This window comes from Neopsephotus bourkii, unplaced genomic scaffold (genome assembly GCF_033783945.1).
Source record: "Neopsephotus bourkii isolate Nb327-2 ecotype Australia unplaced genomic scaffold, CSIRO-AGI_Nbou_v1 NB_1388, whole genome shotgun sequence".
Taxonomy (NCBI): domain Eukaryota; kingdom Metazoa; phylum Chordata; class Aves; order Psittaciformes; family Psittacidae; genus Neopsephotus; species Neopsephotus bourkii.
In genome coordinates this window covers 6,289,636-6,317,193 of record NW_026901866.1, presented here as the reverse complement: position 1 = coordinate 6,317,193, position 27,558 = coordinate 6,289,636, and the positions used below count along the sequence as shown (strand labels likewise).

At 38.8% G+C, this 27,558-nt stretch overlaps 2 protein-coding genes across 6 annotated transcripts in view; one reads left to right on the top strand and one right to left on the bottom strand.

Moving 5' to 3' along the window:
- Nucleotides 1–9,427, top strand: part of RASGRP1 (RAS guanyl releasing protein 1) — a 40,087-nt gene extending 30,660 nt beyond the window's left edge. The window contains exons 9-15 of one of the 2 annotated variants that reach the window (XR_009727609.1): nt 323–432; nt 1,078–1,222; nt 1,936–1,972; nt 2,571–2,717; nt 4,474–4,847; nt 5,305–5,451; nt 6,283–6,422. Coding sequence is in view for 1 of the 2 variants with exons in the window: in XM_061367697.1 (XP_061223681.1) it covers nt 323–432; nt 1,078–1,222; nt 1,936–1,972; nt 2,571–2,717; nt 4,474–4,847; nt 6,283–6,417 (948 nt within the window). In the remaining variant the exon portion in view is untranslated. Of the gene's footprint in view, nt 1–322; nt 433–1,077; nt 1,223–1,935; nt 1,973–2,570; nt 2,718–4,473; nt 4,848–5,304; nt 5,452–6,282 lie in introns of both variants that reach the window. The other variant, XM_061367697.1, reaches the window with a different exon arrangement.
- Nucleotides 9,428–9,436: 9 nt separating this feature from the next.
- Nucleotides 9,437–25,186, bottom strand: FAM98B (family with sequence similarity 98 member B). Of its 4 annotated transcripts, none has more exons than XM_061367700.1 (9): nt 24,978–25,183; nt 24,010–24,158; nt 23,096–23,230; nt 22,221–22,399; nt 18,835–18,915; nt 18,333–18,449; nt 15,825–15,992; nt 14,232–14,337; nt 9,437–9,564 (listed from the first exon to the last, which is right to left on the bottom strand). In XM_061367700.1, exons 1-9 carry the CDS (start codon nt 25,040–25,042, stop codon nt 9,536–9,538), a joined length of 1,029 nt encoding a protein of 342 aa, XP_061223684.1. In that variant the 5' UTR covers nt 25,043–25,183; the 3' UTR covers nt 9,437–9,535. The 4 variants fall into 4 exon arrangements, with proteins under 4 accessions (XP_061223684.1, XP_061223685.1, XP_061223682.1 ...); XM_061367701.1 differs by having other exon boundaries at nt 9,445–9,564; nt 14,244–14,337; XM_061367698.1 differs by lacking the exon at nt 9,437–9,564 and having other exon boundaries at nt 13,564–14,337; nt 24,978–25,186.
- Nucleotides 25,187–27,558: the final 2,372 nt, after the last annotated feature.

The following is a 27,558-nucleotide window of genomic DNA, read 5'->3' as shown; positions in this document are numbered from 1 at the left end:
CCACAGAGATCACCACTGAGAAGGCTAATTGAGAGGATTTAGTACAAGTTGTATATGTAGACATGGACATAATGATCTTAAAGCAAAACTGAAAAAGCAATGTGATTGTGTAGTAAAGCATTTAGTTCAACCTATGTTGACTTATCTACATTTTACTACAAATCAAGGTATCTTAATGCTTCTTTAATCTCAGTCAAAAAAGGCAGTTAGACTGTTGGCACTGTTTAATAGATACTGGGAGAAAGTGGAAGAGGAAATCCATAAATATTGTGGTAATTCAGTCCATTCTCCTTAAAAACCGTTCTAATATTACCTTGCACAGTCTGTCTTCAAAAATTATGACCATGATCAGGATGGATACATTTCCCAGGAAGAATTTGAGAAGATAGCTGCCAGTTTTCCTTTCTCATTTTGTGTCATGGCTAAGGACTGGTGAGTACCTAGTCCTGCTTATTGACTTTGTAGCATGTTTTTGGAGGGCTTTTGGGGGTTTTGTGTTTAGGTTTTATTTCTGTCATTACAGTGGTAAAATCATCCTCTTGACCCACAAATAGAAGTGAAAATATGACAAAAACATTTTCTAAATGTGTTGTGAATGGCATCTGTATGTGCTTAGGGAAGTTGTAACCAGGCAGATGTAGGAGGAAGAACTGATAATAGAAAAAATGTATATTTTTTTTTAAATTATATTCAGTATATACTACTAAGGAACTTTCCTAAAATGAACGTGTTCCTCAAAAATAGAAAATTGGCAAATGTATACTTTGGTCAAATTAAGAACATTTTTTCTTAACATGTTGAAGAATACAATAGTGATTATTCAGAGATTTTCTATGAAGTAGTTTTGAGGTTGCATCGCATATGCAGATATTTCATTTATCCTTACAGGCTGCATTTTAAATGTGTAGATAAGTTTCTGTAGACTTTGGGAGCAGTCAACAAGATTACCAAGATCACTACAGGTTTTGGCCCATGAAACTATTTCCATTTTAAATTGTGAAGAAAGATACGTTTAATTCTCCTTATGCTGTTAAGAAAATGTGTGTCTCACAAACAGCTACTTTTGTTTATTTTCAGGGAAGGTCTGATTAGCAGGGATGAAATAACAGCTTACTTTATGAGGGCTAGCTCAATCTATTCCAAATTAGGACTTGGCTTTGCTCACAACTTCCAAGAGACCACTTACTTGAGACCTACTTTCTGCGACAACTGTGCTGGATTTGTAAGCTTACCTTTTAGTAAATTATGTTAACAGTGCTTGGAATAATGCCTTTTTAAAAATCTCATAATCAGTGTGTGTCATATACAGAAATGGATCTATATAAAACACCAGTGAAGCTATATGGAACACCAGGCTTCCGCCTGGTGTAGCTATTTAAGGTACCCTTTACATTCCTCTTGCAGTACTATTACCTATTTAAACATGTCTCCCACCTTGTGGTGTTTGGTTGTGTCAGCAAACAGTCTCAGACAAGACTTCCAAATCCAGACCCTTCCACTCCTTGGGGCTGTTAGAACTCATGTCCTCGTACAGACATGACAATGCCCCCTGCCTGTGGCAAAGAGAGATTTAGTTAAACTGACTATCCTACCAATCCCCAGTTTAGCTGGGATCAAACAAGGGTGCTCAGATAGAATTTTCCATCCAGCTCCACAACTTCTCTGGAGGCTGTCAGGTCTGTTGATGTATTCATTACAGACTAGCTCAAGGTATTTGGTTTGTGATCGATGAACACATAAAATATTCTTAAATATCTTATGCTAAAGAGGTAAATAGTTCATATTTTGACCTTAACATTAAAATGATAGAAAACCAAGATGTTCTGCAGGTGCTCAGATCTTAGAAATTAGTGGAGCTTTTAGTGGATTTTTATCCATTATCAATGTGCAGACAGATATATTAATTCTAAGTCTTTCTGTTTGTTTGAATGTCAGCTATGGGGAGTCATTAAACAAGGATACAGATGCAAAGGTAAGGTACTTTATACTTTGTTAATTTTAATCTATAATTGATGATAATAATCTGATAATCCTGAGATCCGTTGCTATGTCTATGGACCTATTTAATCTGATCTCTCAGAGAGGAGAAGACTAATTCAAGAATAGTATGCCAGACATATGGTCCAGAAGAAATGCAAAGATGAAAGAGCTCATAACTGATAGCTTTAACCCTTTGCAAAACATCACTGAATTCAGATTTGGGACCAGACCCTTCTATTCCAATGGGCTCAAACACCAACACTGTGAAGACTGTGCAGCACATACACGATATGTATTTTGCAGAGTTTTCTTCCTCATATAGGTATCTGCTTTCTCTGCAAATCCTATAGTCAGAATGCTGTTGTGACTGAATGTCACTGTTTTGTATTTTTACAATGAAAAGGAGTTTTCTATGTATATAGTAAAGAGATGTCATTGGTCTGTTTACAAGATGTATGCTGTTACAGGTTACACATGTATAGAACACCAAAGAAGCTTTCTTGCTTCTTCGGGAGGCAATACAGTGTAAGAACTGATCTTAGATGCTACAACAGAGCCACTGAATCATGTAAACTGTGTTTTATTTATAGACTGTGGAATGAACTGTCACAAGCAATGCAAAGACCTGGTTGTAATAGAGTGCAAGAGAAGACCCAAAACAACAGTTCCAGACAGCAGCCCAACATCTGCTCTTGCTTCAAGCCTCTGCCCAGTAGGAGTCAAAGAGCAATTCCATGGTGAGAAAAGATCACATTAAAAAGATCAAAAGATCTAGATAGTCTTTCCTTTGCTCCTTTTCCTTTTAAAACTGAGTTGTACAGCATCAGCTTAGGCTTTGTTAGTTAACTGCAGTGTTTAATCAACATATAAACTACAACCAGGTGTGAGCCTGTACCAAGTAACACCATTCCAGTTCTTGTCTGAGTAATGAAAGGCTCCCTTTCTGGGAGATCTCTTGTCACATGACATAATGTGTGGTGCACAAATGCCACAAAAACTGGTTGAATCTTCTGTCAGAGTCTCATGAGAACTAGATGTGACGAACTGAACAGCTGACAGGTTCCCTTAATTCTCTCATCTTGTGACTAGCTGGTCTTAGCACGCTCAGCAGTTTTTACCACTGTTGTCCCATTAACCGACCGCTGCACTGTTACAATTCTGACTTGGATTTTAATGTGGAGTTTATAAAGTCAGTTTACTTACATATCTGCGTACTAGGAAGATCCAGGAGGTAATTGTATTTAATTTTTCCACTTCAGCAGCTGAATCAACTACTCCTCTTCATCTGTCCGTCTTTCATTCAATCAGAAATCTACTCTCTGCTCTTTTCTTCTACATCTGTATGAAGTTTGCATGAAAGGTGTATAAACTTTTCATACTGTGTATTACCATGTAGACTTCCAAAGGAGAAAACATTGTCCTTGATTAAGATGTCAGGCTACTTTTGTTTTGAATTTTGATGTTCCAAATCTCTCAATACTCTCTTTGGATTTCCCTCCTGCCTTTATCTAATGTTCTTCAAATCTACTTCTTGTCACTTTGATATCCATCTTTTGTGTTGTATTTAAGATTCATAGTTCTGGGTTCCATCTTAGGCTTTCTATTAGCACAATGCAGCCAGTTTATCTCGATAACTGATCACATGCATATCTAAGATGGCACCTGCCATGGCTGCAGCACTGCGTAGTAACCACCTCATGGGATGTCATGCTTAGAGAGAGGTTGAGCTGCAGTGTGTTGCCCCATATCACCCAGTGTGCCAGAATGTTGTACCTCTCAAGGCTATATCATGTCGAAGAATGAGAATTCAGGTCTTGGTTGAAGGTGTAAGCCTCATCTGTTCATCCATATCCTCATGTAATTCCCCAGAGCCTGCAGCAGCTACTGGACTGACATTTTTCTTTCCCCTCATGTGTGTGAATATGCAGTCTTATTTTGTTTTCTTCCCAGTGACAGAAGTTACTTATCTAAATCAGATCTTTTAAAAATCCTTTAAATATATATTTTTCCCACTGCTTCTAACATTGTGGGTTCTTCCCCCCTCCCCTTTTAAATGCACAAGTATTTTAGGATTACTTATACAAAAGCAGTGTAAAATTAAAAATTTCTTTATTTTACCTTTATGAAGAGGGTAAGTTTTGTCTTTCAGCTTCAAGTTATGGTAACACTGAACTAACATCCAGGCTTAATTTTGCAGCGCAATCACTAAGACTGATGGTCTATATAAAACCCCGTAGCCATCTAGAAGTTTTCCTCTAGCTAATCTTGATGGCACACTTGGTTTTCCTCTTGCTGATCCATATTTATGTTACTGAGACATGCAAAGAGTTTTGAGAGACACAATGGTGAGAAACTTCCAGTGATACCTGTTTTGGAGAGCAATTAATGTAAGAAGAATATGTTTATTTATTAAAACCATGTTTAATTACTTTGAGACTGTTTCTCCTTTCCTGGGATAAGATCTTGACTCAATTTATCATATATATCCTACAGGACAAGAAGAAGGACTGTTTACATTTCCTAATGGAGAAGTAGTGGAACACAGTGAAGACAGCAAGGACCGAACCATTATGCTCATGGGTTCCTCAGCTCAGAAAATTTCAGTGAGACTGAAACCATCTGTGGTTCATGAGGGCACACAGACTGATCCTGTACTGCTGGCTGGTGATGTATCTCATAGGCAGATTGAGAAGAAAGAACATAAGATGCCAGAAAATCCTTATCTCCAGCTAGCTCCACCATCCCCATTTCCAAGCCCAATTCTAGGCCGCAAAAAAGCATATGTGAAATGGGAAAACAAGGACTCCAGCCAGAAAAAGAAGGAGGAGCATTACAGCTGTAAACCCTCATACCAGGAACTTGAGCAGGTACATAACATGATGAAACAAATTCTGGTTGGAGGGGGGGGGTGGGTTGGCTGGGTGGGAAGCTGTCACCTTACTCCAGTGTAATTAATTTCTGGAACAATCCATGAATAGTATCATAAATTCTTAGACACTTTAACTCCAGTAATGCTTCATTTCAAGCATACATTTTAGCACTAGTGTAGGGCTTAGGGAATAAATTTTGAAGCCCTTATTATGATTACACTGATCCCTGCCAGTCTTAAAAGTTATAAGCAAGAACATGATCACAATCCAATTGCTTAGGACAGCATGTTATTCTGTAAAGTAAGTAACAGAGTCCTAAATTTCTTCCTGCTTTTGGTAGCCTCTGTTCCCCAGAGTGACAGAATATTTAAAGCCAGGGGTGGTGGGGAGGGGAGGGAGGCTCTGCTTTTGTTCAACTGACAGTGAATCCTTTCTTTTTTTTGATAACTTTAAGTCACCAAGAAATTTTCCTGTGAACAGACATGATGCCTCTTGCTAGATTTCACCTGCATCAGCCCAGTTGTGGCTCACCTTACTCTACAAGTGTTCTGACAAAGTAGCTATTCATAAGGCTGTCACCTCAGATTTGGCCCAAATTCAGGTTTGTAGAAAAAAACACCTTTCCAGACAGATTAAAGAGACTATCACAGTATCAACAATGCAGTGAGAATGATCCAGATATGACTATGAAGGACAAAGGTGGATTTATTTTCACACTTCAATCATTGCTGTCTTTATTCTGAGATGGACGAACATGAAAACAGTCCAGAAACAGGACTGCACCCTGATCTTTGTATGCTCAGTATAACTTTCAAAGTATCCTTTGCTATTGATAATATGAGCTTATCTTTTACAAAAGATGATTGGTTTATTAAAACAGAGATTAAGACAATTAGAAAGAATTTTCCAGTACAGACTATTTCTCTTTCAGTCAACAGTCCATTCAATATAGACAAGGATGTGAAGTGTGGATGCACTTGTAAGCACTGGTTCTTTAAAATGTCCCATTCATGTCAGTCCCACAATTTACACTTGTCCTTGCTCCCTCAGCAGATCCCGACCTCAATTACTGAAGAGCATCTGATGTTACAAATTAATGTCTTACTGTACATCAATTTCTGCATTAGTAGAGCAGAAAAGTGTGAGCTGTGTTCTGGTTTCTCCTAGATTACCGCTGTTATGAGAGCAGCAGAGGGTGGATAAATGCAGCTTGTGGACATAACTGTCAGATACCAGCTGCTGGAAAGTTCTAAAAGTATACACAAAGGATAGGCCAGTGACTATGAAAACATTCAAATAAGTTACTGGTTCCATTCCACTGATAAGAGCTACACCAACTTATGTTTATGCCAGTCAACCTAAACATAAAACCAGACAGTCCTGAGACAAATTCAAAATACAATACCATTCTTTATGGGTTTTTTTTGTTTAGGAAAGAAATATTTTGAAGGCACACAATGAAGGCTTAAAGATCCAGCTGGAACAGGCACATAGAACAATTGAATCTCTCACAATCCACAGAAGAAACCATGTAGTGGACAACCTACAACACAGAGACTGCTCCTAGCCGACAAAAGAGGAAATCTTCTATGGAAGAATGTAAGGAAGACTAAAGGAGAGGTTGTGATAAAGCTGCTCTACCAGGTGAACTGGAGAGTCTGAAGGATGTTAAACAGAGATAGTCTCTTTATTCAATACATTTGAATATTAATCACACACTCCCAAATGTATAAATCCACTTCTTTCTTTGACTGTTTAAGGTAATTTAGCATTATCTGTTCCATGAAAATAGTTTCTTCTGGGTTTGTTTTTAAGAGGAGTGACATTGTTGCTGAAGCTTCTGTTCATGATGAAGACAATGTGGATTGCCCAGTGACTTGGCTGTCAGCAGCACATCTTACTCTACAAGTGTTCGGACAAAGTAGATAGATATTCAGGAGACTGTGTCTCCTCAGATTTGGCCCAAATTTAGGTTTGTAGAAACAAACTTTCAATAAAGCTGAGTATATAAGTAAAACTGTAGAAATATTCCATTAAGAGAAACAGTTATCATTTTGGCTGAAACCAATTAAATCATGATATGAACTGTCATCTTTATTTCCAAAGTTTAACAGTAGTAAAAGAAGTAGTTAAGCGAATGATATCTGATTCTTAGACTTTAAGATAGACTGACAAGTTTCTTAAACCTCTTTCAGAGCTTTAGAAGTCCTGCTATTTTCAGTAGCTTACCTTTGTTAAGGTAAAATAGATGAGGCAACAGTGAGTTTATACTGAATATTGTTTCCATTTTTATGTTCCATGCCATGGCTTGGAACACAGCCCTACTTATCTGGCTTAAGGGTAACTTGTTGTCTGGTTGTTTTTCTCTCATGTCAAAGTGGACGCTGTTGTTGAGTATAAGCTCAAGGGTCATATTAAGAGGGAAACTGTACAGTAATCCTAGGGCAACAGTTACTGTATTCCAGATGTCTTATGGTTCTAGCAAAGGCTTCTCCATTTTCACTCACCTAGATTTCATATGCACTTTAGGTAAAGAGTCAAGATGAGTGTGCTCTTCTGTGTGTAAATTTTGTATAGTAAAAGGTGCTAGGGAGGTAACTTAGTTTTCTTAAAGCTACAAAGTGTACATATTGTTAAGAGACAACAAAATGGTCTTTCAAGTCACTGATAAATCTACTTTGTCAGAATAACCAATTTTAAATTGCATTTGTGTTTCAAGAGGTTCTGTATACTTTACAGTTGTATAAAACTTGTGTTATCAAACAGGGATTTGTCATCACACATTTAAACATCAGAAACTTAGGACTTCAATACATTTATCTAGTCCACTTAATGCTCCTCAAAACTTGTAAGTTACAAGTCCATTATAGATTGAAATTTAGTCAACTTATTACAATAGCATGTGTGCTTTGTGTTCAAAGTGGTATAAATGTACGTTCCATCCACAATTTATAGTCCTTATCAAGTATATGAATGCTTTATTTATTAAGAAAAAAGTCCATTTGAAACTACTTGCCAGTTTAGTGAGTCTAAATTCTTGTTTTGAACTTGTTTTGTGCTTGCATCTTTGTGTATTAGTAAAAACAAAGGGAGGGAACTAGTAGTAGTGGATTTTCTGTTACTTTACTGTAAATAATGGACATGTGTAAGACAAAAACCAGCAGCTGTGAATACTGTGCAGCTTTTTTCTTCATACACTAAACCTGAATTATTAACAATTAATATGGAATTGCACTTTGATCAATGAAGCAATCAGAATGGCTTAAAGGTCTCCAAACTTGCTTTGTCCATTTTCTATAAGCTTCTTGATTTTGTTCTCTATTCAGGGAAACTACAGTAAGGCATATTTCAATAGGCATTCAGCAAGTACAAGTTTGTTTCTGCAACAAATAAAATAAACAAGATAAGATAGAAGTTGAATGTATTTTCATGTATTTTGAAAATATTCAGAAGGACGGCCAAGACTCATAAATCTTGTGCAGCTGAGAGCTTGTAGTCTAACCTCTGGATTGTAATAGCATTTGTGTGTATTTGTATATACGTTGTCTGTTGCTGAGGGTGGAAATCATGAACAAAATCTCTTATTTAAAAATACATTTCCCGAACATCAGCTGCTGGCCCAAAGGCCACTGTGTTAATACAGAAAATCAAGTTATGACCATAGATTTGTACAGTCTTAAATGCTAACTTAATGTTTTGCTGTGCTGTCATCTTGTTCCTACAACCTGAACAACTTAAAAGGAATCTGTCTGCAGAAGTGTCCTACAGAACACATACGTGGTGCTTCATGTATGCTGAAGACTTCCTGCTTCAAAGAGGTCAGCCGATACCTGAAGAACATCAGAGCTCTCAAAGATCCTTCAGGTTCCCTGTTTGCCCAAAGCCACTTGTTATAGTTTTCTTCCTCTTTTTTTTTTTTTTAACTTCTTTTCTTAGTGGTAGTCCCTTCTTTCTTTTGGGACTTTCTGCTGCATGAAAGAGTAATAGCAGAAACTGAATGCACGGATACTGCTAAAACTGACAAAGCTACTGAACAAAACTCACATCTGTATTAATTTTCAAGCTGCTTTATGCCAGGGAAAAAGATAAAGTACTAAGTGCTGTTTAAAAGTCATGTTAGCAAACACTGGTATTGACATTTATCTTGTCATGGCTAATTTAAATGAGAAGCACTCACCTTTATTCCTCCAGGCTCACCTCTGTTTCATGTACATACAGGAAGAAAGGAAATGCAAATGCCCTCCCCTCCAACTACTGTTTGTTTTTAAATAAAGTGTGAATTCTGATGGTTTGAAGTTTAATAGAGTAACATCACAATTAAAAAAAACAGAGCTACTGTTCATATTCAGATTAAACACAGCTGCCTTTAAAGTAGCTTACATAACTTTTTTTGAAATATGTTTTTGTTACAGTAGCAATCTGTTATTTTGATGTAACTGATCTCTGTGGCAACTTGAAAACATACTGGTTTAATGTTGAGAAGATTGAAAAAGTGTACAGATTGTAAAGATTTTATATAAATTGTTAAGATTTCAGTTTAATATTTATAATAGAAAAAATACTAAGACTGCACTTCATGCCTCTGAGTTTGTATCTCAAAGAAATCTGAACCACCTATCTTCCTTGACCCTGTCATCTGAGATACTTCTGCAGGATTAACCTAGTGCCAGAGTCCCAGCACAGTTTCACCTTCTGTGAGCCCTGGTAATGCTGCCTGAGAGAACAGTGAGGAAGCTCATTATTTGTTTGCAGATTAGTCTTTCCTTAATTTAGCACTTGACACAGTACAGGCACTTTTGTCACTCACATTTCCAAGTATTACAAAGCACATTTCTTCATTAGTATAATCCCTCACGTTTGTTAAGGTACGAGTTCTTGAGAGATTTCACAATGTGGAGCCAAGTTTAAACAAGGCTTCTTGTAGCATCTGCTAACACTGGCTATTACACATGCAGAACTGTAGCACTGTAGTGGTTTAACCCCAGCCAGGCAGCTTTTTCACTCACTCCCCACCCTTCTTGCCCTCCCCCTACTCCTGGAGGGACAGAGAGGAGAATCAGAAAGAATGCAACTCCCATGGGTTAAGATAAGAACAGTTTAGTAACTAAGGTATAACACAAATCACTACTGCTACCACCAATAATAGTAATGATAAAGGAAATAACAAGGGAAAAGAATACAACACCTCATCACCAGCCGACCGATAACTTGCCCCTCCAGCCCAACCAAGCACGGACCAATACTTCCTCCAACCCTGCAGTCCACTCTGCCCTTCCAGGTAACTCTCCCAGTTACCTCCCGTGCATGACGTGCTGTGGTACGGAATACCTCTTTGGTCAGTTTGGGTCAGGTGTCCTGTCTCTGCTTCCTCCTGGCTTCCCCTCCTCCCTGGCAGAGCATGAGGCTCACAAAGCCCTTGGCCAAACCAAAACATCATTTTCAGCTCTGTTCCCAGCCCGAAAGTCAAAACACAGCCCTGCACCAGCTACCAAGGAGAAAAATGACTGCTACTGCTTTTCACTTTCTGACAGTTTATTATATGGCGGGCCTCTTCAGCACGCATCACCTCCTCCTCTGGCGATGTTGCTATTCTCTACATTGTAGTAACCTTCAAAATACCTTATCATCTCAAAATATATTTTTACATAGGGAGATGAACATTCAGTTATCTTCAATCATCAGAGGGAGATGAGGGAAGAAGATATGGAGTGCAGAGTAACTACTGAAAACACAGTTTCTGCTTATATGGGCAAATCTGCTCTAGTCTTGCCCATGCAAACCAAGTTGTGTTTTACTTCACAAGTATAGAAATTCAGAGAAGAAAACTTCAGAAGTAATTTGAGATATTTCCTTAGTTTATGTAAAGACAACAGTAACTATCATACAAACTTATGGTTTGTTTGGGGTTTTTTTAACTAAGGCAAAATTTAAGCGAGACCCCTTAGTAATCCCAGCCAGTATAACAGCGATGTATCTGTGACATGTCCTGTCAGCTGGAATTCTTCTATATTGTTATTTACAGCCTTCTGCATTTTGATCAAAATATATCTGTAATTTTTCAATCTCGTAAAAAATATGTTCCATCACCATTGTAAATCACCAGCAAGATTTCTTCCTTACAAACACAAAAGGAACAGATGATAGCGGACCCAAATAACACTACACAAGGGATGCAAGTAACTTCAAATACAGTACTTTATTCCTCAGTGTTTACAGCTGCTAACAAAAGTGTCTCAAATCCTGAAAAATTTCCCAGCCCATTTTTCAATTCTTGAGCAAACAAAACAATACTCAGGTAGACATTCACTATGCGTGAAAAAACACAAAAATGCTCACAAACATACATATGAAAATCTTTTGCTTACAACAGAATTTTTGAAAATACTTTGTTTTCAAGAAAACATACAAAATTTGAGAAGAGGTTTAAATCAATTATTTTCATGGTATTATTGCATTTTTTTGATAAATTAAAAGCATACATTCTGACACCAGAGGACAGAAAAGGATACCTCGATGAAATGTGGTGGTGCTTACCTTAGTTTTCAACTACTGGCTTCACATTTTGGAATTGCTCAAAGAGAGACTGAAATGGCCAGATTAAAAAAAACAAAAAAACAAAACAAAACAAAATCTCCAACATATTCAAATTTCCATGTTCTACATAAAGAAAACTGAAATATGGTATTAAAATAATTTAACTGTTAGAATTACACGTAGGCATATAGCTGCTTCACTTCATTCAGAACCACCCTGCCCTTGACAAACAGGATAAACCAATGAGTGTAAAGGCACCAAGACACATCCACATACAATTACACCTGTTGAACTAAAACCAGCCCATCTCCACATCTTGACGAAATCTTTAGGTGTCGATAAGCCACTTGATTTCCCTAGCATGCTTCCTTGGTGAAGCTAAATGCTTCACTGCTGTTCAGAAATTACTTGTAGCATAAACAGTAAACTGGGATGAACAAATAGAATTTTATATTAAGGCTTCAGTTGTTAAAAACTCCTCCCTCCACTCCTCTGCTGACCAACACTTCACCTCCATGGCCAGCAGTCTCACTTGGTGTGTCACCAATCTGTGAACTATTGCAGAGCATTCATCAAAAACCAGCCGCAAGAGCACAAACCCCAGTAGTATGCTCCAGCACAACCTCTGGGGTGTCTCCATAATGACTGCAGAGGCTGACAGTGGTGTAGGCCAGAAAGGGGTGTAGAAGAAAACTGACAAAGGAACTGTATTGCTAGCAATTGGCTGAAGTTAAGTCATTATTTTAAGAGTTCACATCCAAGCTAATATGTTAAAGCAAGGAAGACTCCTGCTCTTTGTTAGGCACCTCTCTGGACCCTAAAATATGGGTAAATAAGTCCTTATCTATCCTTTCACAAGCAGCATTCTCAGGCAGACTATGACCAAAGAGGAAATAATGGAGAGAAACTTTTGCCGTTTACCTAGATTAAAACTCTAAATGAAAAGGTTGGTGATGGCTTATTAACAAAACCTGACACAGACTTTTTAAAGAGATAATAATTTGAACAGAGCTTCAAATTCACGCACAAAGCTGCCAATGAAACAGGACATGCTGCATGTGTTCCTGAAGGTAAAATAACATCTGTCACGCAAACCAGATATGGACAGCAATAGGAAATTTGGGCAGAAATAACTTGCAACTGTGGAACATAACAGCAGAATGAAATCCTAAAGTTCAACCTGCAGAGAAGCCATACTCAAAGTGCCTCAAGGTTTCTGTGCTATGAAATCAACAGACATCCCCAAGTTTACCAGATGCCTTCCTGAATATCTCCATAATAACACGCCCTTGAATACTGTCACGAGTGTATACTTGGGCATCATCTCCCTGTTACACTCTGTACTCAGGAGTGGCCTCACAGTAGAGGAGGAGATCTAAAAGATGCTGGACAACAGAAGCTGTCCTTCTCTTTAACTGACAGCTCTAAATTTAATTCTTGCCTACATGTATTTACAGCCATAACTGCAAGGAAGTTTACTCCTTATTCTAGAGTAACACTGTCTGTGAGGGAGAAGGCACCCATACGATATCAAGACAAAGTTTCTTTCAGGTTATCAGGCTAATTGGTTGGCAGAGTAAGAGAGTCACTGAGGAAGGGCAACTGCTGTATGTCTTACTAGCTGTACAACTGGTGTTTCCCAAACACAGAGCAAGTGGGGAAGGAAAAAACAAAAAAACCCCAAACAAAACCAAAGAGAGGGGAAAAAAACCCCAAACCAGAACGAAAAGCCTTCTCAAGAAGCTCGGTTTATACAACCTCTATGTCTCAAGGCTAATTCAGAAGGAATATATAAATGAGCTCTTACCAGATATGATGCCTGCATAAGTTTCCTGCCCAACCTGACCTTAAAATATTCTTATGAAACACCAATAAAATGAAAAACGGGTAAAATGAAAACAGACAATATCAAAACTCACCATGTTTCTTAAGTTTACTGTACACGCTCTGACCTACACCTCTCTCATGTAGCTATTAACACACTAAACAACCCGATTTTATTTGTTTCTGCAGAGTATTAATTCAGAATGTTCTTTTATGTGAATTCTGGAAGAATAAGAAACCCAACAGAATAATTTTGACCAAAGCCTTAAGGATTTCACCATCTGACATGAAAATTCATTTACACGTCCCATATGAAAAGTAGATGAAGACAAAAAGCCTGAAAGCAGCATTCTAGTTTTTCAAGTGTTTCCATCAGGTTCTTAGGCCTATTTGGATATTTCTACACAGAATTTTGGATCAGGGAAGTGGACATGTGACATGCAATAATATGAGAAGCTTGAACATTAAATAACACTTGTTTGTTTAGAAAGAGTTTTATTCAGTTTTCTGAGGCTTATTTTAAATAAAATTACATCAAAAACACCATATGAACAGTACGAAAAAAAATGACTTTAGTCATCACAGTTTAGTATAAAAGTTCTGTTCAGCTAACTAAAAGAATTCAATGACAACATCAGTTGGTGTAATGTTAATACTTAATTCTAACCTAAACCCAAGTTAACATATCTAAATTCCTGACACCAGTAAACACCACCACTATATTTTGCCAGTTACTGTTAATATTTACACTATTTCAGTATCTTCGGTATCCTCCCCCTCCTCTGCTGCCATAAGGATCACCATAGCCTCCCCTGCCACCATAACCTCCCCTGCCACTCTGGAAGCCACCTCCACCTCTTCCACCACCCCTGAAACCCCCACCTCCAAACCCTCCTCCACCTCCAAACCCTCCCCCACCTCCAAACCCCCCCCCACCTCCAAACCCCCCCCCACCTCCTCCTCCCCTACCCCCTCCGCCCCCCCAGTTGCCCCTTCCACCCCCCCCTCCACCTCCCCAGGCACCTCTTCCACCACCTTCTTGTCTCTTTTGCCAAGGAGGCATTTCAGGAGGAGGTGGTTCAATCTCTGTTGGTCTGCCTCCACGGTCAGGTACTCTCCCCATCAGAACCTATAGGGAAAAACAGGTCATTTTTAGTTTTAAAAACCAGTAATAATTTGAAGGGGCACAGGATACTTCTCTCTGCACAAAGACATGCTGCCTGCTCTTTACAGGGAATATGGTCCCCTTGGTGTGGAACTTTACAGCAGAATCCCTATTTCCTGTCCTTGTAACTTACCCTAACACAACAGAACACTGAAAGTGATCCAGTTTTGCACCTGTAAAATTGCAGTAACTGCAGCTGGCTAGCTCATATTACTTTCGGGAAATATTTATGAAGTAAATACATGCATGTGAAGTATTAGTATTACAATAAACAATATACATAATTCATGTAATGCATATGAATATGTAATACATGTAATTCATGCAATATATATTAATATAGAAAATACACCTTGTGATGCAGCTCTTCTACTTAAATTTCAAAGCTCAAGCTCAAACCTAATCAGCTAGCAAAAACCATGAACTGGCAAATTGATAGGCCATTCTGAAAGGAGCACCAGTTTGCCTCAGGTTAGAAACAACTCACTAGGGGCTGGAACAGAGTATGTAACATGCTGAAGTACTACTTCCAAGAAAATTAAAACAAAAGGGATCTTGACTTTGGTGGATATTATCCAGTGTACAAAAAGGGAGACTGGACGAAATTAAACAAAACATTAAGTTAAAGATCAAAAAGGTATCCACGTAGGTCTTTTTGTTGTTTCCGTATTTCCTAAACCTTCTTTTTAATGAATGTTTCCATATGCTGGTCAGTCCCACGAACTTCCATTAAAGTCCTCTCAAAAAAACTCCAAAACTTTCTCTGAGATCCTACAATAATTAAGAAATTTCAGTATTTCTGGGATCAAAGCATATTAAAAGGTATCTAAATGAGGCACAAAACTTTGGAAAAATTTGTAAGTAAAGGATTAATAAAAACAGGCTTAGTCACAATTTGAAACTAATGCCATTACTCACAAGCTTCAGCTTTTATCATACACAAGAAAGCAGTACAGTGTTATTACTGTAGCTAAACCAAATAACTTTGCTTTGCAGCAAAATGACACTTCCACAGAAACTTCTATCATTCATAATATACTGATAAACTAAAGCTGCTGGTTTATGAACTGAATGACATAATCCTGGCAACGGTAGCCCAGGAGCTGATACCAGAAAGACTGACACATATCCTTAACATGAGCCATGCAGTTCCACTGAACTCAAAGAGGTCATTTACACAAACACACATGCACACACATAAACCTCCCCATACTGCTCCTGCTCATCTAGACTAGTGTTTCACCCTGTGGCGTGACTGAATGTGTAATAACGTAAGAAAAGATGTTGCCGCAATGGTTAGTGGAATGCTGCAAACCTTCCTTTCTTAAAGCACCAGATATCTTACAGAAAGAAATGAAAATATTAAGCGAAGAGTGTAATTCCAGAATGATTATTGACAGGTCTGTAAACTCCCATGTCCTTTTATCACATCCCAGAAAGAAAAAGCATACCTTGTTGATCGCACAGACTGTATTTTCTCGTGTTGATCCACTACTTGTTCTTATGATCTTTGACAAATCTTCTCGAGCAGCAAGAAGGTGAGCTAATGTAATAGTTGACTTTGGAGATAATGCATAGCGCTTGGGCTGATAGATTCGTGCTATATCATCTGTTTTTACCTAAATGATAAAAATCAAACACAACTTATTTGCTAAGCATAAAACATGCAAACACGTGTACCATAAACCATGAACTGGTCTCAGTTTCAATTTGAACACAGGGTGGAATGCCTGAAAATCTAGGTTATCTTACAAAATATACTGCCAGCTGTTACCAATTCCCTTCATACTCAGGAAACTATTGTACAAAAAAATGCTGATGTTTAGTTGATGCTGAAATTAACACCATTACAAAGGAAACTCTCCTATCCACTGTCATCAGTTTCTTTAATGTTTTCCAACACATCTAAAGTCTATAATATAAGAGTCCAAACTGCCCTCTTAAGAGCTTTACATAGCCATATTTAACAGATCACTTCTAAATGTGGTGAGAACAGAGCAGCTTCAAAGTAAGATCAACTTGTGGAAAAAACAATGAATTGTATCCATGCAGCAGAACACTCATGCAAACCATGAAAAAGTGAAGACCGAGAAGGGGAAAAAGCAAGACTTTTTCCAAACATACCTTGATATTTCATTTGTTTAACAAAAAAGAAAAATAAATACACTTTCTGGGGACATCTAGAGTGATCTTGAGAGTAAAACTGGATCTTGGAGGACCAGACAACAGGTGCAGTTCCTTTACTTGACTGTTTTGCCAGGCAATTACTACACCATTTATGGATCCATTTCAGTCTGCAAACTTACCTCTCTTAGGGACTGAACAAATTAAAAAAAAAATCCAAACTATAGCACACACAAAAGAATGCCATAGCATCAAAAGCAGATAAAGGTATCAATACCTATTTAATGGTGGGAAAAAAGGCAAGCTAACAAATAAATTAAAAAAGCAGAACAATTTGCCTCTTGGCTTAAAGAAATAAATAAATCTGAACTGCATCAATGCCAAAATATTTTCAATCCCAAAACCTTCTTGGAGAAGTTATAATAAAATATTTTGACAATAAGGAAAAAAGATTAAAAATCATATGTAATTTTGGATTAATATTTCACCTGGTTATTTCTGTAGCTGCATACTATTTCACATCAACAGTCAAGATAGGAAAATGAATCATCTTATTACTCCATCATCATTAAAAATTTAAACTGTTGTTCTATTACAAAAGTGTATTCATTGTTTTTCACGTTGTTTGAATGGAGTAAGATCAAATGACTTAAAATTTTCACCTAAGTTAGTCATGAGTTAACATCAACTACCTTTCAGAAATACACTTTAAATTTTAAAATATATAGTTGCATGAGTACAGCTATAAGGAAGTTACACACATGGGAACCTGTCCTGGAGCTAAATGTCCTCCTTTTCCTTTCCTGCAGCATAAAAGCATTCACAATGCCTGCAGAAAATAGTGAGCCATTTCAAAGTAGCACAGCAGCATCCAGACTCCTGTCTTCTAGCGATACTGAGTGAGCTTCATGTAAACAATTCTGTCTGCAAGTGTCAACAACAAATTGTGACCCAGAAAAACTAGTAACAATCCATACTTTCAGTAAGCTTTTGAAGTTTTAAGACATCCATCTTAAGCTTTCTACACCAACCTTTTGAAGGAAAGTTGATCTTGCAGCTCATGAGTGAAAACATCGGCCTTCAGCTTTCACATGTATATTCATCAAATTACAAACCTTTTGTATCCTATCTCCCCCCTCTCTTGAATAGAAGCAATATATATTTATAGCTCAAAATGATCAAACTGGTTAAATCATGACCGTTTTTTAATATACAGAGTGCTACAAACAAATGAAATGATCACAATAAAAATTATATCAACAGAGAAAATTCAGAGTAGTTCAGAATTTTTAGCCATCTGAAGGATTACAATTGCGTGCTTTTCGCATGAGCTGCTATTTAAATAACCTCTTCAACTGACCAGCTGTAGTACGTAGTAGTCATATGACCATCCAGTAGATCTGTATCAAACACGGGTAGCAATAACTGTAATCTCACTGACTTTATGGGCAGTGACTCTTTGCACCCAGTTTATGATAAGGCCCAGTGTTTATATTTCTACTGCATTCAGCATCAGAAATGCTGAAGATCCTTCTCAATTCACCTGATTGGAGAGGGGTGTATATAGGAAATGAAAAGGGGAGAAGTGAGAAGTCCCAACAGAGTATGCTAAAATTTGTAATTGTGAAGCTATAAACAGACACAAGGATGGACTGTGCCATCTAGTCAAATCCTTCCCCTTCCAGGACTTGGATGTTATAACCATTGATGAGAAACCGGTTGGAAAGAAAACAGTAATGGAAGTGTATTTACATAGCATGTACCATTCAGTAGGAAGATCTGGGGAACTGCAGCAGACTCCTACGTACACGAAGCAAACAATTCATCAAGCTTACCTTTGCTCTATCAGACCAGCCAAAAGACTGCACTGTCACATCCAGCCTCTTCATTAACATGCGTCGGCGACATTCGTACTCACTCCGAAGAGCATCATTGATTTTCTCCAATCTTTCCTGAAGTGTTATAATAAAAATTCAAACATTCAAATCTATAAAATTATAGAAGTCAATTTAAAGGTAACTCCACTCAGCAACTGAGATGTCAATCCCCAGATGATCACTATGAATTACATAAAATTCAAGATGCATTTGTGTAGTGCTAAAGTAGTATGCGTATACAAAATGTTTTGAAAGAGGATGAAACCACAAAAAGTATGCCTTATAAACATTAATTCTGGAAGTATCTGATTAGCATCATCAGTATTTAGCAACTGAATTTTAGTATTAATACTTAGCAATAGACCACTGACTATAAAATGGACAAAGTTAGATGAGGCCATAAGCATTAATTTTGACATCCCATTAAATACAGAAAAGAAATTGAGAGACTTCTACTTACCACCTGTTCAGAATTCAGAGGTTTTGTTAGTAGTGACTTCCCCACATGGTTATTTTGAACTTTTGAGAGAATGTCCTTTATCTGAAACGAAACACATACTTCTTCTCAGAACACAAATTATACTTCTGTTTATTCCAGCACAACTTGCAGTAATGACAATTTGCTACTCGTAAGATCAAACATAGAACATTTTTTTTAAGCAGACTCATAAAACCAGATATGCTTCTTCTGGCTTACCCATGATAAAAAGATTTCCAGAATACTTTTACTGCATGACTAACCTCCATACAAAAATATTTTATGGCACATCACTTTTCCCGTTTATAATAGAAAAATGTGTACATGGCAAATGTTTCAAGTGTATACAGGCAGAAGGGCTACCAAAATTAATCATTTTACTTTTTATTAGGTGTTGTATCTACAACTAAGAAAATGTAACAACTGGAAGCTAAGAGTTCTGCTGCCAAATGCTAGACTTGGCTAAAAGTTCTGGTGATGGGATGCTAATAAGAAAGGCAGGAGATATGACAGGTATACAGTCATTCTCTCTCTTCCTTCTCCTAATCCTGTGATTGCTTCCATTTAACATTATGTTTAAGACCTTTGCATTCACCCCAAATCAGCATTGCTTATATTTCTTAAATTAGTTTTTGCCCTCAGAAGTTAGGGATGAGGTGTGCTCTCTCTTTCTGCCTTCCAAACTCCACTGCATTCTCCTCTCCCATTACAAGAAACCTCTACATCCTTTTCTTGAAGGAACTTCCTTTGCACAGCTCTTCTCCAAGTTGTCTGACTTGTTTGTCTTCTAAATGCAGCCAACTTGTTCTGCTTTTAGTGAAGCATGTAAACGATGCCTCTCATAATTTACTTCAAAATTTCAGTGCATCCAAGAACATAACATACTTGAATTTAGATAAGTGTCTGAAGAATCAAAACCTGGAGCAATACAGTTAGATCAGCATGACAGCAAGAGATGAAGAAATAAGTAATTACTAGAGAAAGCATAAACAGCAGATGAATTAAAAATCCTATTAGGCAAGAGGTGTCTATCCATACACCATTAAGGTCAAAAATATAAACTCAAAGGTTCTAATGAGTCTAAGAGAAGAGTCTATCAAAATGAGATTGGCTTCTGGAACAAAACAACCCAGCAAAGCCAAAACAAATCCTCTATATAATGTATAGCTATTGAGTGAGAGAAAATTTGGAAACCAGTGATGCTGAATACTGTATAGAGATTAGAATTATTGCAAGTTTAACTGCAAGGGCAGCTAAGAGGTAAATACAACAATAGGCTCCACTACAAAAAGCCACACCTTCTGCCATCTGCCATCACAAGATGATCACAGTTAAAAGACCTAACTCAGCACTGCATACTCCTGAATGCCACAAACTGAAAAATGAAAGTAAGTTTAGAGAAAGTAATTACGGAAGAGAATCAGTGAAAATCTGACCGAAAAGAAACAAGATGGCTAAATGAAACAATCCTTTATTGACTGGGAAACTGCCCCCAGACTTCTCCAACCTTTCTCTCCAAATTAAAGATGATACCTATGCAATTTTACCCAGTCACAGGTTTATTAATAAGGTAATATTTAAGGAGGAATCTTTTCACTGATGAACTGGTCTACGTTCATGTTTGTGACACACTGTAAAGTCATACCCAGATTACTGAATCTCCACCTCACTCCCCTGCTCCCATCAGCAGAAATCTGAGGACATATCCTACAACTATAATGATGAAACAAGACTGAGCTGCCTTACAGCTGCAGAATACATTGTCCAGCCTTGACTGATGACAGGGCTATGAATACAAGAGCTCTGACATACCCCTGTCTGCCAGAGGACAAGAATACAGCTGATATGAGAATCTATGCTATAACCTACATTCCTGAACACAACAGTTGTCCTAGATTAAGAAGGATAAGCAGGAGTTTAAAGAAAGACACCATCGCAACAAAGAAGCCTGCATTTGTAGTGGGAACTATACAAAAGGATTCTCCAGGTAAGAGAGCAGTGAAAACCTACTCAGAAAAATGCAAAACAAATGTAACAGCATTTGTAACAGCAAAGTCATCTTAAGGTTCTCACACACTCAGCTGTAAAAAACAAACTAATTAAAAGCTAGATGGAGACAAATATCCTTGAGTATTTGACCTTCTATATAATCCATGACCTTGGTAACATAAAATATTTACAGGATTATTTTGGAAGTTCACACACTCTCTAAAAATAGTTAAAAAAAAAAAGTTACTGGATTTGTTTGATACAAAAATACTTATTTCAAAATCTGCTGTATAAAAATATAGTAATTCTTGCTGTGCTGACATTTTAATCCACAGAAAACAGTACTAGAATTGTTTCCTCATCCTTTAAAAAAAATGTAATGGATATAAAGATTAGAACTAAATAGAACAAGCACAGTCAATAGTGCAGGAACAGACATCTTCACCATCACCTGGATGCTGCTTTTCATAAATGAATCTATTAAAGGTACAGTCTTGTCACCCTGAAGTCCTACAGTGTAAGAAAACCAGGCAAGTAACAGGCCCTCTCCCCCAAACCTCTAAATATTCAACTGCCCCTGGCTGAGGAGGAAGAAGAAAAAAGCAGCATAATCATGCAAAATTTTTACTCAGCAGCACAGAGAGATTCAATCCATGTATCTCCCATAATTCTTAAAGGGGATCGGTCACCCACCCTCTCCACAAATACTAGGGAGAAATAAACAGCAAAACTTTTAGCTGCCTGACAGAGAACATAAATTCCACCCCAAGAGCCTGTTTACATTCTGCAATGAGGAAGTCAGATTAAGGACTGCATCTGTGAAATTAATTAGAAACTGGTGGGACCTGAAAAAACTGAAAAAGCTATCCTGTTGAATAAAGCTTAAATTGACTTATTCTCTGGCTGCCAGTAAGTCAAGTATTTTCATCCTCTTCTGCAACTAAGGAAATGGCACTGTCAAGTCAATGCCTCACAAGTAAGCTGCTCATATGCTAAAGAGCAAAAATTTAAGCTCTGGACATTAAATACATCCCAGAAACAACTAAAGGCATATAAATGCACAATCAGTTATTGCCCAAAGTCTTCAGCTTTGCAGCACATTTCAATGGGTAACGTGAAAACTATGTTACTTCAACTCATGCCTTAAATTTGCATGGCAAAGTATGCCTCACCAGGTACATCACACACTCAGGGAAATGCTGAAATACTTCACCTCAAAAACAAACCAGTCAAACACTAAGCCAGCTTTCAGAATAAAAGTTCCTTTACACTTGTCAGATAGGGCTTTTGTGGATTAGACTGTTGGACCCTTAAAGAAGAATGCTTTCAGAGATAATGCTTACAATTTAACAATTGACAGAACACATAAAAGCCCTTACCTTTTGTTCCACATTGGTTAACAAGGGAGGAATTTCAGAAGATGAGGAGCTTGGCAGGCCCAGTGCATCACAAATAGCTTGCACTTCCTGGTAAATTTCATTGTGTTTTTCCAAATGAGAGCCTTTCATCTTCTTGCTGTGCAGTATCTTTAAAGACTGAAGTTCTGTACTTAGAAATACTAGAGAGAAAACCATCATAATGGCAGATTTAGAGACACATGAATATTTCTGCATCCACATTCTCATACACAAATACAACTATACATTTATAAGACAACCCTGATAAAAAGGAGACTCTCAGTTCTCCCATGGACAGGTCAGTATCAGTTTCCCATTGCTTACTTGAACTAACTCTCATCTGACTTCCTATCTTCAGTCTACACATCATATTTTACTGCTTAACCCACTTCTGCCACCGGATCCCTAGTTCCTTGGCTGGTTTTGTATTATCGCACTGGTTCCTGCTGCTACTCCTTTGTCCAAGTCCATCTTACACCTAAACTTTACTTCTCTCAATCATGCACTTTCAAATCGGGTAGTGTTTCCTTTTAAGATGTCCAGGAACTTTACAGAAACACAGGAAGCAAGGTCTCAGTTTCAGCAGAGCTGGAACTGGATCAGGAGAGGGATGAGGCCTCAGTAGACTGAACCCTACTTCACAAATAAAGTTTAATTTCTACTAAAATAGTTTTCTAATAGTTTTCTATTTTCCATTTCTGCACAAGTGAGCTGATGCATGCTCAGGTAGGTTGCATAACTGTACACATATACTTAAATACACAGAAAGAACTATTTAATGTAATTGCAGAATAACAACAGAGCATGCACATACAATACTGTATTCTAAGTGGGAATAAAAAATGCTTATAACTTACAGAGGAGTTTAAGACAATCTTCTTTTTCTCTTAATCTGTCCTTGATGTCTCCAGATATAAGTGATGAATAAGGACAAGCCATTTCTCTCAGAAAGCCACTAACCTCAAGCTGGAAGCTCTCGATATCTTTATCACCTATGGGAATAAACAAGTGCAAAGCTTTGAACAAAGTGGTGATGCCACAGCATCTTTGAAGACTTTGATGCAACTGAACATCACTATGAAGTGAACAGCTCACGTCACAAAGCAGCATACCAATGTAATTAATTTTCTGATGAACAAATTTTAGGAGTCATGAACCCGTTATTACCAGTGACTGTTTTTAGTTTTACTACTTTTTTTGTGAAAACACAATCACTACCAAATCTTATCCGAGTTCTAGTACTCAAAAAAATCAGGCAGCAGTAACATGCAACTTGAGTATCCACACACACTGCTGAAAGGAACACTGCACTGGAACAAGTAGCTGATAATATTAGGCAGCGGAATTTAAGCCATCAAAATCCCTGGAAGTCTCAAGGCCAGACTGGATGAGACTTTGAGCAAGCTGGCCTAGTGGAAGGTGTCCCTGCCCGTGGCAAGGGGGTTAGAACTAGATGATAAGATCTCTTCCAACAATGATTCCATTAAAATATGATTACATAAAACAACTACTCAAGGATGCATGAATGTACTTTTCCTATTTACAAAGATCTAAAAAAAACCCCAAACCACAAGCACCTTTTTTTTCTGAAAGAAGCTTCACCAGACATGACTTAATCTATGAGCCACATCCATGCAAATATAAGCCTGTTTGACTACCCTTTCTCTATCTGCTAAACTTCAACACTGTAAATTCACCATCAGCTGAACAATATGGGCCTAAACCCACTGAGCAAATACTAAACTGCTTTAATAAATTAAAATGCACACACCATCTGCTGCAGTGATGCTTTCTTCCATATTACAAAGTGACTTTATTTGGGAACCTAACCAAACACAAAGCTCAAAAAACTCTGGTGAAGACAATCCATTTTCTGCTGCTTTGTTCAGGGCTCCCTCCTCCAACAGAGGACCAGTGTACCTGCAGACAGAGAAACATTACTGACATGAAATCAGTTTACCATAAAATATATATGTTTTTAAACCATTCTACCACAAGCTGGTTAGTAACTATACTGAAAGTAATTACTCTTTTAAAGTTATTTTTATCAAGGAGTAACTGAGACTTTTTTTTTTTAAACAGACCAATAAATGAGTGGTGAAAAAAATGGTGTCAGAAAACAGGAGGCAAACATCCGCACGTATCATGCGTACATGAAAACTGTTTCATGTCTGAGTACATGCTGAACAGACAAGAATGCGAGTGTTTAGTCAAATTTTCCTACAACATTATCTTGGTGATGTACTTTTGCGCCAACACTGGCAATACGATAACAGAAAACTGAACTCAATTTTACACTCTTTTCTGCTCTGTTCTACCCGGAGCAGCACTTCAAGGCGGGCTGAAGCCGGGCGGATAGTGGGAGGCCCGGGCGCCCCACCGTGAGTAGACACGACCGCTTTCAAAGCCCTCCCGCACCCCAGCAAACATCCGTCCAGACGCGCTGCCTTCTCCTAACCCCCATTATAACCAGGGTAAGCCCAACGCAGATGCTGGGATCCTGATCGCGGGCGAGGCTAAAGGCCCAGACACGACCGCCACCGGGCCTCCCCGGCACCCGCCGAAACGGGAATCCCGTTCCTCTGCTGCACTCCGCATCCCTCCGCCCCCCGATTCGGGCCCGGCCTCCTCCCCGATGCGATGGGTCCCCGCTCTGTGCCCGGCAGAGCAGCGAGGCGGCGAGGCCCCCTCGGCCTCCCTCCCAGCAAAAAGGGGGGGCCGCTGCTCCCCCCCGATTACCCCAGGGCTTCCAGCGCGTCCAAAATGTCGCATTCCATCTTCACGGCAGGCGCCAGCTCCTTCATGCCGGCACCGCGACTCGGGCTCACGGCCGCCCTCCGCGCGGCGCTGTGCCCGGCTCAAACCGGCCCTCCGCAAACCGGAGCCCGCCGTTACGTTCCGCTGCCGCCGTGGGCCCCAGGCCCGGCAGGAGGCCCCGGGCTGTCCCCGCCCCTTCTCCCGGCGGCTGTCCCTGCTCCGGGGGGCTGCAGGGACGTCCTGTGCCCGCGAGTTGCACGCAGTTGGAGAAGACTTGCCAGGCCCCCCCAGACAGGCCGGGCCTTGCGTTCTTGCATCAGTGCGGAGCGCCCAAGCTCCCTCACCGTTCCCTGGCAGGGTTGATCTGGCCCCGCGGCTGCCCCTGTTGCCCTGCTGCGGCTTGGGCCCCAAGCTCACTCGACACCTACCCCCTACCGCCAGGGGTTTTGTGTGGATAAAACAAGCAGGTTTTCAGGCCTCGACCGGTCCAGTGTTTTCTGGTCTCTCTCTGAATTTCGAACTGTGAAACTGCCCGAGGTGGTGCAAGCCACGACTGTGAGGCCCCAGTAGCCCCGATTTTGAACTCTGGGGACCAGGCTCCCGGAACCTTGTTGAGGTTAAAATCCAGATTGTTTATGATATTTTTGGTAAATTACGGAGGGAAGCTGGGGTAGGGGGGTTGTGTTGTACAAACACAGGCGGCAGTACAGCTATGAACATGACCAGCAGCTCCTGTCTGAGGAACACAGCATTTCCAGCCAGATGGGGCTGTTGTGATGAAGACATTGGAACCAGCGCACAGCCTTGCTGCCCGTGTGTGACTGCATGGTGCACCTAGTAGAGTGGGATGGCCCACTGTGTCTCTCTGAGCACATCACTTTCCAGTCCTTTGGCCTGCAGGGATTTCCAGTTTCAGTACTGTTAGGCCTATTAATTGGAAAACTGGAAGGAAGGTTTCCCAAAACACATTGTCTTTGCCTGAGCGTTTTCTTTTGTCTTCTATTTTGAGATGTCTGGCTTGTCATTTCCAAGCTTTTCTTAGGGACAGCAGTGTTAAGAGAGAGACATAAACTAGTGCCAGCTTTTCTTTGTCTGGTTCCAGACTATCTCTTTATTATCCCTTACTCCCAGCCACTTCTGGTGAAGCATGCCCAAAATTCCTTTTAAAACCATACTGTAGCATTAGTTTCTCAGAGTTTCTTATTTCATGTAGTTCATCCGTAGGCTCCTATCTGTCCTATTAAGTAGAAGGAAAATTCAACTTTTTAATTTTATTTTTTTTCAGTCTTTCCTTATCCAGACCTTCAGAAAACCCAGCATCTGAATCTGTGATGAAGTGCTGTAAAGGTGTGCAATCAGATGGAAGTAATTACAACATAGATATTCATAACAAGCAAAATATCCACCATTTTTGAAGCAGCTATTTTGAATTATTTCCATTTAGCAGAAGGTGTGACTTTATTGAGTACTAAGCTTTAAAAAAATTGGGAATGAGGACAGCCATGACATCCTCCCACACACAGAGACAGAAATCTAGGAATTAAAAACATTATTTACAGCAGTTGGTGCAAAGAAGAGCATCTTTAAGTCTGATAGGGTTATGTTGACCATATGATGTACATCAGTGCCAGCAACTCGGTGGTCTCTTTCACAACTCTTAATTATGTCTTTTTCCATATGACTGAGCTTCAAAAGGATTTTTGCTTCAAATAAGTTAACATAATTTTTCTAAATGAAGGAACATGTATATGAGAGCGAAGATTCCAAAAATAAGAACTGTTACTCCTGTTTAAGCAACATGGTTGTCCTATTATTAAAGAAAACAAGATATGCAGAAATAGAAATAGCCACTTTTCTTTCCCTCTCTTTTCTGAAGTTGCATCTTTATGCTAACTGCAGTGAATCATCACTGCACAGTTGTCTGAGAAACCGAGTAGTTTTCATGTCACCCAACAGTGCATGCTAAGAAAAAGAACTAAGAACAACTAGAATTGAAACTAGCATAACATAATTATCAAACCTGAAAAGTAATTTGTAATTTAAGAGGTACTGTGTGGTACAAGTAGGTGGCAGCATTATTCCCTGGGTCTCTCTTAGTAGATTTTTCTACATGCCATAAATGTATTTTGCTAATTTGTACCACAGGACAATACATAAACTGTTGGTTTCTCCTACTGTCTTTTGATAATGTTGCATATATATATAATAGCCAAGCATATGCATCAATCGCTCTTTTAATTCCACAATATTATTTTAAATCCGAACTTTTCTGTATAATAGAGGTATTATATATATGAGGAAATAGAAGTTTGAATTTCACAAATTGTGTCTTGAGAACCACAGGTAAAAGGCATTTTTTGTTGTGATCATGCACTTAGGTTGCCTAACACCTTCTCACTAATCCGCTGTTCATTCAGTCCACAGCTTTCTCCTTGCCCATTCCTGAGTTTCCCATCCACAGGGGAGGAAAAAAATTGTGATAAAGATGGCTAAAAAGTATTTTGTAGCAGCCCAATCCCACAGGAGTAGACTTTGCATTTCCCCTTTGTAATAGACAAGAATG